At 50.8% G+C, this 14,344-nt stretch overlaps 1 protein-coding gene across 1 annotated transcript in view; it reads right to left on the bottom strand.

Moving 5' to 3' along the window:
- Positions 1 to 6: 6 nt before the first annotated feature.
- The window catches only part of PDLIM1 (PDZ and LIM domain 1), a 20,371-nt gene continuing 6,033 nt past the window's right edge, over positions 7 to 14,344 (bottom strand). The window contains exons 3-6 of the mRNA XM_006756683.2: positions 12,450 to 12,649; positions 4,052 to 4,203; positions 995 to 1,112; positions 7 to 356 (exon numbers count right to left, since the gene is read on the bottom strand). Of these exons, the coding sequence (XP_006756746.2) occupies positions 170 to 356; positions 995 to 1,112; positions 4,052 to 4,203; positions 12,450 to 12,649 (657 nt within the window). The 3' untranslated portion in view covers positions 7 to 169. The remainder of the gene's footprint in view (positions 357 to 994; positions 1,113 to 4,051; positions 4,204 to 12,449; positions 12,650 to 14,344) is intronic.

The raw sequence follows: 14,344 nt of genomic DNA, 5'->3' as shown, positions 1-14,344 counted from the left end.
GGCAGCATCGCTGGGCAGTGGGGGCCAGTGGGCACAGGCGGGGACGCCACGTTTAATGAGCAGGGATCCAACCACAGGGAGCAGGGACCTCCGAGAGAGGAGAGGGCGGGGCGGGGACGAGGCGCAACGGGGCTAGTGAGAGAGTAGTGTTCGGTGCAGATCTGCCGGCTCACTTGGGGAACACAGTGACCACGTCGTAGCCTTCCGGTGGGGTGACCCGCTCTCGGGCGTGCTTTTCACAGTAGATTTGATCTTCCACAAAGAAATGGCCCTTCTGCTTCAGGTTGGTGCCACAGTCGGTGCACACGTAGCACTCAGGGTGGCGGTGGTGGTCCCGCAGCTTCACGAACACACCGCTGCGGGAGGCAGGGAGGAAGCGGCTCCGTTAGTGACAAGCACAGGACGGTGGCACCAGGGCCAGGGGCTCCCCCAAAAGGCTCATCAAAAGGCAGATCAGGCCCCCCTTTCCTGGGGTCCAGAGACTTTACTCCTGAAACCTTCCAGAAGTCTCTCCCATGTCAATAGCATGGCCCCGCTTCTTCGGTTTTTGTTTTGTTTTTAAATATATTTTTATTGATTTCAGATTAGACGAGAAAGGGAGAGAGAGATAGAAACATCAATGATGAAAGACGATCATTGATCAGCTGCTGCCTGCACGCTCCCTCCTGGGGATCAAGCCTGCAACCTGGGCATGTGCCCTTGACCAGAACTGAACCTGGGACCCTTCGGTCTGCAGGCCAACGCTCTATCCACTGAGCCAAACCAGCCAGGGCTTCTTCTGGTTTTATATGTTCGTACCCTAAGGGTTCTCTGCCGAGGAAATCGGCACCTGGCTCCGGGGCACAGAACCCACCTGGCCGCTCTGCTCCGTATTTTAGGTGGGGTTTCTTTTCTTCCCATCACACCCAGCATGTGCAACGTTCAGCACTTTGCTCACTGTCATGGTTTACTCAACGTGTAGGGCCCCCAATGCCCGGGGAAGGCAGATACTCACACGATGCCGGTGCCGCATTTGTCACACATGGGCAACTTCTGGGCATTTCCAATAGATGCAGCCACTTTGGTGACCGGAGCTTTAACACTTCTGAATCCCGAGGGCTTGTTGGGATCCCCTAAAATGAGGAACACACATGGGTTGGTCGGGAAGGGCAGGATTGCATAAGCAGCCCTCAGCTCTTTCAGAGCCATTTGTATGTGCATCCCAGCAAGGCCATGGGCAATGGAGTCAAACAGACCTGACTGCAATCCTGGGTGAGTTACTTAATTCCTCTGGTTCCCAGTTTCCTTTTCTATAAAACAGATTTCTTTTTCTTGTTTGTTTTTCCTTCACAGTGTCACTAAAAGATTTTAAAACGCACATAAAGCCCTCCACAGTACCTGGCACGTGGTCGGCCCACAAAACACTCATTACATTCTGATTAAATACATGCAAACAATGATAAGGGTACTTAAAAATGCCTTAGAGAGAATAAATCAATGAGAACATTATCTGATCATGAAAAGACTGTATTTAGAGGGTGAAAAAATCCAGTTCACCAGAACAAACACCACAGCAGCTCTCGACAAGCAGCCGGAAGAAAATCGCCTGCTACCGAGCACAGCAAGCAGCCTCCTGAAGTCAGCTCCGTGCACCTCAACCACCTGCGGCTGGGTGCTGACCGGGCCCCAGCCCAGTTCACTGCGTCTTCGGAGCTCCACGCCACGGCAGCTATTAGTAACAGTAAGCTCCCAATTCTACCACCATTGCTGGCTGTGTTTCCATTTCCCTTATTTCTCTACTGTGATGTGGCCTAGTTGTATTGTTATGTTCACTGGCTATATGCACGCCTCTGTCCAGATTGCAAACGAATAGAACACTAAACGCTGTTTTACATCTTTTTCAATATCCCACAGAGCCTAGCGTGGGGCTTAGCAAATAACAGAGGCTCAGTAAGTACCTGGGAAGGAAAGATGAAATGTCATGACGAATGCATGATGGTCTCAGTCCAACATGCTCTGACTCAAGAAGCTAGAGGAGAGAAGGAGGGAGGGACACCGGAGCCTCCTACTAGGCGGAGAGCCCACCTCCCTTTGTGCAATAAGACGTCAATTCAAAACTGGGCACCAGCTGGAGCAGTTGGATGAACCCATCCCGGCCGCAGCTTGTTCGGCTCTGCAGCGCCACCTGCTGATGCGATTTTCTTCTCTCTCTTATTCAGCCAACGCTGCAAACGCCAAGTTCATTTTACCGCCCTCTCAACCAAATTACAGTAAAAATACCAGCTCCCTTAGCACTCTGGGCAACTACCCACATTTCCAAATTTTCATTCTTTCAGGGAACCTTGAATATCAAAGCTTTCTGGAGAAAAAAATGAAAATGAGCTGAATAAAGCACAGCTTTCTTTTTATCCATCTCACTGCTTAGCACGGCTCCCCATGGTCTAATATAATCCAATTCCTGGTCCTTAACATAGCACCTGGTGACCTCCATGATCTGACTCCAGACCATCTGCGGATTCTCCTGGAACCCCGGGCACCAGCCATTATGAACCCTGATACTTAATGAGCAAGTCCAGGTTTCTTATCTCAGAACCTCTGTGATTTCCCTGTGTTTTTCTCAACCCAGACGTCTCCTTACAAACTTTCTCTCGTTGAAAGCCGCCTTTAATAGACAAATCAGTGGGTAAACAAGAGATGGTATGTACGTATCATACTGTTCAGCCTTAAAAAGAAAGGACCCTCTGGCCCAGCTGGCCTGGCTCAGTGGTTGAGCAGCAACCTATGAACCAGGAGGTTACAGTTCAATTCCCCGTCAGGGCACAGGCCCGGGTTGTGGGCTCCATCCCCAGTAGGGGCGTGCTGTTTCTATCTCTTTCTCCCTCTCCCTTCCTCTTTGAAATCACCAAAAATATGTTTTTTTTTTAAAAAGAATCCTATATACTAAGAGAGGAATATGCTAATTAGCTGTTACGCCCTGAGGCATAACACCAAGTGCATCACGACCAGATCACGGATCAGCAGGAGGGTGGGCCAGCGAGGCACAAGCAGGCTGCGGAGAGCTATAGGAGGGGGCAGGGCAGCAAGCTATGAGGGGGGGAGGGGGAGCTACAGGAGGGCGGGGCAGCGGACGGAGAGCTACAGGAGGGCAGCAGCGACCTACTGGCGCAAGCATTCGTGCACAGGGCTACTAGTAATAATAATGAAAAGAAAAGAAAGGTCCTTCTAACACAAGCTACAACATGAATGAACCTTGAGGACGTTATGCTGAGTGAAATAAGCCAGTCACAGAAGGACAAATATGGTTTGATTCCATTCATAGGAAACCCCTGAGACAGTCATGGAAACAGAAAGCAGAATGGTGGTTTCCAGGCACTGGGGGAGTTAGTGTTTCATGGGCACAGAGTTTCAGTTCTGCAAGATGAAGAGTTCTGTGATGAATGGGGGTGACTGTAGCACACACAGCATGAATGTACTTAATGCCTCTGAACTGTACACTTCAAAATGAGAAGACCCATTGCAAGTCTTTGGATATCACCAAATCCTGCTGCATACCCGTGGGGGCCTCAATGACTGCACCTGGCACCTGATCATGTGCTGCTTCCTTTATGTGGAAACAAGGGCTTAGAGGTCTCACAGCGGGTCAAGGGCGGGTCCCGGGTGCAAGTCTTGTCTACCATGCAGTGCTGCTTTACCAACCAGAGCCTCCTTAAATGACAGGAGCCCTCATCAGGGGTTCCCAATGCAGCAGACAGCCTCCTAACGCTGACTCCTAATGCTGACTCCTAATGCTCCTGTGAGAGGAAACAGCTGGGCTAGATGTGGTGGGTGCTTGTTCATATTCTCCCCGCCCCCCATCTCTCTCTCTCTCTCTCTCTCTCTCTCTCTCCTCACTTCTCCTCTCCTCTCCCAGCTTTTAGGATCTTAAAACTCACGCCGTGTAAAGCACACTGTGCTCTTTCCACAGTGGGGTGGGGGGCACCCTGCAGTCACCTTTGTTTGCACAATGACTGGATGACTGGCCCTCGCCCTGGGCCTTGAACAAGAGCCGCTGGCCACCTGCAGAGCTGATTACCTTTCTCCTCCGATTCCAGGATCTCCTGCAACACCAGGAATGACGTGGACTGTTTCGGGGGCTCATTTAACTCCTGTTTCTCCTGAAGCATCTTGTAAACTTCGGATTCTTTGTCGATGACGAGTCCGCTTGGAGACTGAGAATGCTCTAAGCTGTAAAGAATGTTTGGAAATTCATTAAGAATGTCAGAAGTTAAAAAAGCTCCCCGGGCACCCCCTTCCAAGGGAGGACACCCCTGAACCAAAGGGTGGGTGGGCCCCATGCTGATGGAAGAAGGCCTTCTGCCGATACCGCGAGGTGCCTGGAGCCAGAGCTGGCTGCTGCTTCAATGCCGTCAGGAGCTATTTTTCAAAAGAGTTTTAGTCACTCAATTACATGTTGGCCTAATCCCATGGAATGGGAATGTTTTGCTTCTTTCTAAATTACATAAACAACATTATGCCAAGAGAAAATTTAACAACGGGAAAAAGCCAACCGCGACCTGACCACTGAAACCCCAGCGGGTCCCTGAGCACAGGCCACGTGTTCCCTCCCCCGGCAGAAATCGCAGTGCCCGGGTTCCTAAGGACAGCAGCCTGCTGCTGCCTCTCTGAACCCTCATACTCCTCGTGCAAGGGGCTCTGGTCTCCTCGCCCACAACACAGGATGGCAGCATCTGCCCTGCCCCGCCCACAGGGTTGGCCCTGAGGATGAAAAACCCCAGGGCTTTGTCCACTGTCAAGTTCTGTTCTGCTGCAAGGAGGGGGCAGAGCCCTCAGCGCAGACCCAGGGACTGAGCAAGCCAGCCTTGCCTCCTGCACCTTCCCGGTCTTCCTGGGTTCCCCAGACAGGATGAGACAGGCGGGGCTGGGGGCTCCTTCCCCCAGGGCCCATGTTCCAGGGAGGAGCCTCTGAGTTAGAAGAGGGGGGAGACTCAGTCCCCTTAACATGACATCTGTCCTGATCCCAGGCCTCCCAGCACCCCCACCCCCACCGCATGCCCACCCCACACCACCGCACAGCAGCACAATGGACCCGCCTTGCAACTTGTCCCTCGTCTTGTGTTCAACCAGAGGCCACAGTGGTATTTTAAATAATTTTTTAAAAATTGGATTCAGAGAGGTAGGGAGAGGGAGATAGAAACAGCAATGATGAGAGAGAATCATCGATTGGCTACCTCCTACATGCCTGTTATTGGGGAGCAAGGCCGCAACCCAGACCTGTGCCCTGACGGGGAATCGAACCGTGACCTCCTGGTTCATAGGTCGACACTCAACCACAACAGCTCTGGGCCACAGTGGTATTTTAAACACAGGAATCAGACTGTTGAGATGTGGCTCAAGTGTTCTCATCCGACTTAGGACCACACATGTGGTTTTAGTAACAAAATACAAATTTAATCAAACGCATCTCCTGTGGAGTAAATGTTCACTACAACGTAGAAAGGCCCCGAAAGACGTGGCTCTGCTTTCCCCTCTAAACAGGTCACCTCCTGCCCCTCAGCCACAGATGCTTTTTCAGAAGCTGCCAACTCCGAGGGTAGAGGGACAGTGTGCCCAGGGAGCCAGGAGCAAATACCAGAGGGTGGTGCAATCTATCCACGCGGCAAGTATGTGAGCAGCTGTAGTTTGTGAGTAACGAACCACACGCCATCCAGCCCACCAGGCTGTCTCCCAGGTAAGGGCGCAGGCAGACGCAGGCCATGGCTGCCAACCGTTTCTCAGCGAATCTAACCACCTTGTCCTTAGGGCTGAGGCCATGGTTACACATGCAAATGAATTACAGTGATTATGTTCTACTCACTCATTTCCTACCCGTGGAGTAGTTATTTCACATTCCATTTTAAAAAGAAAACGGAGGTATATGTTTCCTGGGCCATTCTCCCCAAGTTACCGCCCCCTCCCTCCCTTCTGCGTCAGCCTCCTAGGGCACTGGATGCTCATGTCCGGCTGGAAATGGCATCACCTGCTCCAGTGGAACCCCAGGTTACCCCTTCGACTACAATCAGGCTCTCACGATAGAGGACAAAGCCCTCAAGCAATGACACATGCTTTGCTGATGCCACGCAATGTCAGGATTCAAGAAGGAAGACTCATCAGCTGGTCACTCCCGCTGGCTGCCATGGTCCCTGCCTTTGCCTGTCCCTCCCACCGCAGGGAACTGTGGGAGCCTCCCGGGCTGGCCAAGGGCCACCTTGAAGAATAGCTTTAACCAGGAGCCATGTCTTCCTCGGGCCCACCTATCAGCACTGAGGTTCGAGCTCTATGCCTCACTCTTTCTTTGGGTCTGGAGTTCTGAGCTTGCCCTATAATAAATGCATTATATTATTTTTGGTGACTCTTTTTTTCTCTTACATGTAGGACTATTTTAAAATCAAGATCAGACCATGGAATGTGCTTGGGGAGAATTTCCCCCTTCTTGGGTGTATGCTGTTATGTCTGGAAGCCGCCGAGGGAACGCTAAAAACGACAGAACCCAAACCACAAGGTCATCACATATTCTCCCAGCAAACAGTCCTGCAAAAACATTCCCAGGATTGAAAAAGGGAAAACAATTCACAGTTTTTCTCAAATAATAGTAATATATTCCTACCGCTTGACAATTTATAAAGCACTTCCAATGTCCATTACCTTATTTGAAGAATTGATATACAGCTAATTCAGAAATAGTATCCTAAGACACAAAGTCTAAGTCTTAAACATCAGACTAGGAGATATTCCTAAATGAATTCACAATATCTTAAAAAATAATTCTAGGACAAAAACACACATTAGAAATGCAGGGGGGAAAAGGTACTGTCACTTTTATATATAGTAACAGCATCGAAGGAAAGAATTCCACAGTGATAAGGTTTCAAAAAATATCATATGCATGACTGAGTCACCAGGAGGGGTGGGATGCCAAGAGTCACCTCATTCTTCTAAACCCAATCCTTCCAACTGTAGTAGCAACACACAAGTTTAATCATTTCAACTTCTTTGGATTAACGACACATTACAGTTGTGTTTCCTAGCCCTTGTTTCTTCCTGAGTCGTATTTGGTGCTGACTCATATGTGGTGCATTTAGTTACCTAAATGTTTAGTATTTTCTCCTACTCTTTTAGGCCCTGGCCGTGTCTCCCCAGGGACATCACGGACAGGCCACTCCCAGCCTGTGGAGGTGGCTGACATCGCCAGGCATTTTAGGATGCCAGTGGTATTTAGAATGTAAGAAGAAACTTCCCTGAGCTGGCTTCCAGAGGAAGATTTCAGAGGCCGAGCCTACAGCCTCGCATGACACACAGGCCTGCTCCAGCCACAGGAGCAGCTGGGGCGAAGCTCAGAATGTCAAGGAGGACAGGGAACAGCCTGGCTCTGGGAGCTGGATCAGCACTGCGAAAATACAGGTAAATGGAAGGACATCCATGTTCATGGACAAGAAAAGCTAATGTTGTTAAAATGTCCAATAAAATATCCATACTGCCCAGCCCATGTTTGCTCAGTGGTTGAACACTGACCCATGAACCAAGAGGTCCCCCAGTTCGATTCCCAGTCAGGGCACGTGCCTGGAGTTTCAGGCTCAATCCCGAGTAGGGGGCATGCAGGAAGCAGCTGATCAATGTTTACCTCCCTCTCCCTTCCTCTCTTAATAAAAACATGTTTTTTAAATGGTTTAGACGATGTATGTTACGCTATGCGTTTTTAACCAAACAATAAAAAAAGACAAATCCTTAGAACAGAAAAAAAGGAACCAATGATACATTTCAAAAATCTCAAGAGCCCTAGCTGGTTGGGCTCAGTAGATAAAGCGTCAGCCTTCAATCTCAAGAAATAAGTCTCCAGTGAATTATGCTGAGTAATAAAAAGCCAATCCCTGAAAGTTACATACTATATGATTCCATCAGTATAACATTCTTGAGCTAACAAAACGATAGAAATGGAGAGCAGATTAGGGAGTTGCCAAGTGGGGGGTGGTTGGGAGGGTGCAGGGATAGGAGGGAAGCAGGTGTGGCTATGAATGAGCAGCCTGAGGAATCCTTGAGGTGATGGACATGTTCTGTCTTGATCTTATTCATGTCCGTATTCTAGTTTTGTTGTGCTATAGTTTTCAAGACGTTACCATGGAGGGAAACTGGGTAAAAGGTGCAAGGGTCCTTGCTGTTATCTCCTGTAACTGCAAGTGCATTACGCCAAAATAATAAAAAGTTTAATTCATTTTAAGAATCCTTTCCCCAAATGATGTGCAGATAATACTAACTATCCCCAAAGTGCTAATTGGAAATGTTAGTGCCTGATCTTCATGCAGGTTCAGGTAAAGAAGGTACATTGACTCGGATAAATCCTCCTGTCTGGGATACCCTGGTCACCTTGACCGTATTCATGTCCGTATTCTAGTTTTGTTGTGCTATAGTTTTCAAGACGTTACCATGGAGGGAAACTGGGTAAAGGGTGCAAGGGTCCTTGCTATTATCTCCTGTAACTGCAAGTGCATTATGCCAAAATAATCTGTCAGCATTTTGAAAAAACCCTAACTTAACTTCGGTGCCGTGTCATACAGAAATTTTTTGATATTTGCGACCATAGTAAAACAAAGATTTATATTTTTGATATTTATTTTATATATTTAAATGCCATTTAACAAAGAAAAATCAACCAAAAAAGTGAGTTCGTGTGTCACCTCTGACACGCGTGTCATAGGTTTGCCATCACTGCCCTAAGTTTTAGTCTTCAAAGGCCTAGATGCTGGGCCTGTAATAAGAAACCAGAGGAGTAATTACGGCCCGGGAGAAGGGGGAGGAACACCCAGACTCGAGCCAGTCTCTGTGGCTGCGGGCAGTTTAGCTGGAGGGGCCAACAGCCACCTCCTGACGGAGCTTTTCTTCCCGTCCAGCTCCGAGTGAGTCAGGCCTAACAGAATCCCTCCTACCAGCTGGATAGAACAATGCATCTCATTATTTCCTCTGCACCTGCTTAGAAATCCGCCTGGTGAGTATATGGCAGGGTTGCCTGAAAACACAATTTGGAACTAGTACCTTGAGACCGTCGTGTTGGTTATGGGAACCCAACCGACTACTTCAGGAAGGGGCCGCCGATACACAGGACGGTGACTAGCCGCACTGGTCGGCTGATCTTAAGCTGCGGTGCTGGGAAAGAAAGAAGCTTATCATTAAGTCCCTGCAAAACGCGACTTCTCCATGACGCCCATCTACATGCTTCTGCTCTTCTGGGGGAAGCCCCTGTGCTCCAGAGTGAAGGGCGAGGAGTCCCTCACGGGCAGTGAAATCAGTAGTAACTGAGCATCTGCCAGGGGCCAGGCACCAACGTGAGCGCTCCTCACGCATCGCATTTTGTTCTCTCAGTAGCTGGGGGATAGTCAGTATGACCCGCACTCCATGGGAAGAGGACGAAGTCTCAGGGAAGCTTTCTGGCTTGCTGGTGATCACACTGCTAGTAAGAGGCAGAGCTAGAACTGGAGCCCAGGCCCCGCTATCTACACAGCCTGTACCTTTAGGAAAGTATCCAGCACCATCACATAGATCAAGGGTGGGGAACCTTTTCTCTGCCAAGGGCCATTTGGATATTTATAACATCATTCTTGAGACTTACAAAATTACCGACTTAAAAACTGGCCTGCTATATTTGGTCAAACATTTAACATACTCACCCCTCATGCCTTGGCAGGGCCAGACCAAATGATTTCTCTGGCCGGACGTTCCCCAGCCTGACATAGATAATGAAATCTAGGCCCCGAATCATCACAAAATGACCTGAGAGCCCCTAAACTCAGTTCAAAGAGGTCAGACGGCAGGTGGAAGTTGAATGCAGGACGGAGCAGTATTTCCTGCGCCCGCAGGTACACAGGAGGCGCTCACTAAATGACTGTTAAACTGAACAGATCCAGCGGCCCTCCCACGCAGCTGCACGTGTGCTGGGAGGACTGGCGAGTCCCCCGCGCCTGCCTTCCCAGTTAAATTGGGAAATGACAATGCCGTCTGTGTTCTTGTCTGATGGGGACATTGCCCTGGGACGTCCTACAAGACACACACACACACACACACACACACACGGCCGCTTTGAAGTGAACGGGACAAAGAAACTCAGAGTCAGCCCCAAGAGGTCAGGGATGACCTCAGATGCCAAGTATGAAGTAGGCGGGCGGCTAGCCTTGGGGAGAAAAGCAAGGGGCGCCTTCCTTTGCTGGGGGTGCACAGGGGCCGCTCTAGCAACAGGCCGGTAAGCAGAGACCCCACAGGCAGGCAGCACAACCTGTCCGGGCGGTTTCTGGGCCGTGAGCTCCTGGTGTTCCCAGTTTCTGGATTCATCCTCAGAGTCTGGGATGGAGTGGGACCTGGGCCCCTCTGGCGAGGAAATCTGAAAGGAGACTTTGGATAAAGGCTCAGAGGCCACTGCAGCCAACAAGTCTTCGACCGGAGGGGACCGGGGCTGGAGGGAAGGCTTGCACAGGGTCCGAACAGTCTCAGACCTAATTGTTTCAGACTGAGGGAGGGAGCAGGCGGGGAGCATGAGAGAGGAAGAAAGGAGACATTAATGAAGGAGTAATGGCCAGAGCCATACTAAAAATACCTCCCAGGCACATATTCCTCCCCATGCATACCAGCTCTTTCAATTAGGATGTGTCATTTCCTGGGTTATTGACTCCAGAGCAGGGAACATTCCAGTCGGGGACAGTGACAGAAGGTTACGTTCTCAGCCTCCCCCAGCACCACGGCAGCAAAGAAGAGCAATCATGGCCAGGGTGTTTCCACCACTCAGCTCCCCCTGAGCTGCGGGAGAGAAAGCCGCCCTTCAGTGTGTGCCCGTGGAAAGCCTGGGCGGCCCAGCATGCTCTCTGTCTCGGGTACCCCAAAAGCTCCCGTCACCCCGAAGGACATCATCATCTCAAGCCAGCAGGCCGCGCAGGAATCAGAATCTGGCAAAAGCTCATCAGTAGCCATTTTGCCTTGGTTACTGCAATGACTGCAGGGACGGCTGGTAAAGCCAAAGTCACACAGCCAAGTCCCCCCTGCTGGACGCTAAGAAACTGGAAAGGAACTCGCAGTGCCTTTCGGTGCCGGGCACGGGAGACCTGCGTGCAGCGGTTGCCCAATAGCATCTGGCTCTTCTTCAGAGAAAGGGGAACCACACGGCCAAGGAGCCCTCCAGAGGCCCCACACGGCCCTTTCCAAACACTGAAGTCGCTTGGAACCTCTTGTGCCTTTACGTCTCCTACCCGGCATTTGAAGCAATGGACTTGCAATGTAATCACCCTCAGAGCTGGGCAGATTCTTATTAAAGGTGAATTGGGGAGACACTGAACACGAAACGGGTTCAGAGCTAACACAAGAACTGCGGATTCCACTCCATCCTCAGAGATCACACAAGTTTGGACCACACATATTTTCCAACAACTTTGATTGTCACCAACATTAAAGATCAGGAAATTTCAGATAAAAAAGAGGCATTTAGACTTCCGTTTCATTGCAACTAATCAGCAGAAATGAGGCTCCGAGGCCAGCATGCGGGGACTGGCTGGAGCCAAGGAGTGGTTCCCCTCTGGATGGGGCGTGCACGGGCCAGCCGTCTCGGGCCGCTCTGCTCCCGTCGGCACTCATAGCTCTGCCCTCGTGTCCTTATCGCCTCTGCCACCTTTGGGTATTTGGCATGGCAACTGGTGACGTAGTCCATCGCCCTTTCACCCACAGAAAACTGGTCCCATCTCTTACTCTCCATCCCCAAACCCACTCTTTGCCACGATCTGTGGTGTTCCCAGTGTTTGGATTCATCCTCAAAGCGTTTGGGATGGAGCAGATCCTGGGCCCCCTCTGCTGAACAAAGACAGAGAGGCAGCTGTGGCTCAATGGTCAGTGACAGGAAGGGACACACCTCCCCCGTCCTGAGCAAGATGCTTCCTGAGGCCGCTCCACGCTGCACACCTGCAGCCCACCCTGGCCCTGGGCAAACCTTTGTATCCTCACACGTTTACATCCTCACAGACTTCTCGTCTTTCTATTATTTCTACTGGCCACTCAGGGAAAGGGCAACCCAAAACTTGCATCATGGCGTACTTCTCCCTTGCTCGGATTGGATGGTGAGCACAGCAGAAAGCCCCACTCTAAATACTGAAGAATTTCTCAGGAAGCAGCGGAGTTGCCAAGGAGGGAGTGTGGCCAGAGATACCAAGACAATAACATAGATCTCAGCGAATAAGGGATGACTCTGCGCCAGACACAATACCTGGCATTTCACGGGTTACTTCTTATTTTTACAACAGCCTATACGAGGCAGGTAGCACTACCTCCTTTACAGAGATGAGGAGAGTGCAGGCAGAACAAACTGTGCTGAAGTAAACCTTTTTCTCCCCGGGCCCGCGGCTCAACCTGCCCCCACCTGCCTGCCCAGCCCCGGCCTGGCCTGGAGGAGAATTCAGGAGCCCACTTACCCTCTGCCATTCGTCTCTGGTCCACCGGCTGCCGTCTTTGCCTCCAAAGCGCTGTTGAAGTTGGAGATGTTTTCCGAGGAGTAGAGGCCGGAGGGGTTGTTGTACTGGTTTGTGATGACCCTGGGGGCAGAGCCGGAGGCAGGCGAGGCGGTGAAGGGCATGGCGCTCCGGTTGTGGGCACTTCCTATGTGCAGGACCTCCTGCAGGCGGAGATCAGAGGAGAAATCAAGGTGAGGGCATCCTACATACCCTCTCCATGGACAGTGCCGCCGAGGGAGGAGACAGGTGTTCCGTGAGCTCCAAAGGCCCTGGCTCAACGCCAAACTTCAGCTGAGGGGCTCCAATGTACCCACCAGCCGTGGGCAACAGCCAGGATTCTCAAAAGCTGGGCGCGCGGACAGGGTCACATGCCAGCTCCGCCGTCTGGCTCTCCCCTGAGGCCAGTGAAGCTCACCTCCTGCTGGGGAGCCCAGGGCAGGACACCCCGGGTGCCCTGAAGCTGAAACACCCTTCCAGGGCACATTCTGGGGGGACTCAGGTACCAGGAGGACAAGAACAGGCAGTCACTTCTGGGCCAGTGCAAAGCAAGAGGTGCTAAGAGGTGGAGATAAAGTTCCCAGAACAGAGGGGGTTAGGCAAACAAAATAAGAGGGCTGTGGTGACACGGGGCAGAGATGGCCTGGGCGCTCCCGCAGAAGGGGGCCAGAGAAAGCCCAGAATCCGTGGTTTCTTGTGGGAGGAGGACAGGGCCGATCAGATCAGGGCTGGGGGCTACCTGTGGCAGGGGCGGTGCCCAGGGGAGCTGCAGGAACAGACTTTGGTTCCTTCTGGGCCCGTTCCCCTCCTTCCGTCATTTGAGAAAGCTCCCACCACCATGACACTGGCTTGCCAGGAGTTATGGGTAACTACTCCAGCTGCACCTCAGAGCTTCGGTACAAACAGCCCAACATTTGAAAACTAACATGTCTTTTTTTAAAAATCCCGGCTCTTCTGATGACTCAGTGAGCAAGGTGCTTTCTACCCAGATCTGGGTCTCCCTGCCTCCCAGGCAACAGAACGCTCTGTGCAACCTACTAAAGTCAGCTGGGTCCTGTTTTCTGGATTCCCCAGAAATCTTCCTGAAGCCCCTGGTCTCCTTCTTAACACCCAGGCCTAGAGCAGCTGCCCTCTCCGCGACCCCCAAAGAGTTTCTGTCCTTTATTGCTCTTCCTTTTTCTCTCTTTCTTTTTGCTAACCCTTTAAGTCTTTCATGCTTTCTCAGAAAACGTGATGACGAAAAGTAGCAGCTTCATCTCCTGGGCACTGATTTAAAAGAGAAGACAACACTATCCGACAGGTAGAATGAGTGAGGTTTTAACTGTATAAATGACACTGAGTTCGCTTTGTCCCCATTGGACCGAAGTTAACTACACACAGATGGTTCACAAAAGGGGAAGTAAGTATAACTAGTTGAAAAAATAACGTTAGCACTAATCAAAGAATGGTTAAATAAACTGTACGGCACCACTCATCCAAGAAATAATATGTAGTCATTAACAGCAGCAGACAAGCAGATGGGAGGCCTGGGACTTGGGCCCACGACCGGGGCTGCACCCCAGCTCTGCGGGGAGACCACAGCTATAGCCAGGAGTGCAACTCCTCCCTCCTCGCAGCATCTCCACAGCAACCCCGAGGAGCAACCCGGGATGCTGAGCACCAGGGAAGAGCCCTAATTTTTCTGTCTCAGCTCAGTTTTTCCCTGTTGCTTCCTGTTCAGCTTTGGGCAAGTTATACCTCTTTCTCAGCTCATTTCTCATCTTTAAAATGAAGTAATAAAGTCACTTTCGCAAGGACTTGGTGTGAAATCTTAGTGTGGCAAGCACAGTGCCTGGCACACAGAGACCTGCAACCAGTGT

This window comes from Myotis davidii, unplaced genomic scaffold, assembly GCF_000327345.1.
Source record: "Myotis davidii unplaced genomic scaffold, ASM32734v1 scaffold332, whole genome shotgun sequence".
NCBI classification, from domain to species: domain Eukaryota; kingdom Metazoa; phylum Chordata; class Mammalia; order Chiroptera; family Vespertilionidae; genus Myotis; species Myotis davidii.
This window is presented reverse-complemented; position numbering and strand designations above follow the sequence as displayed.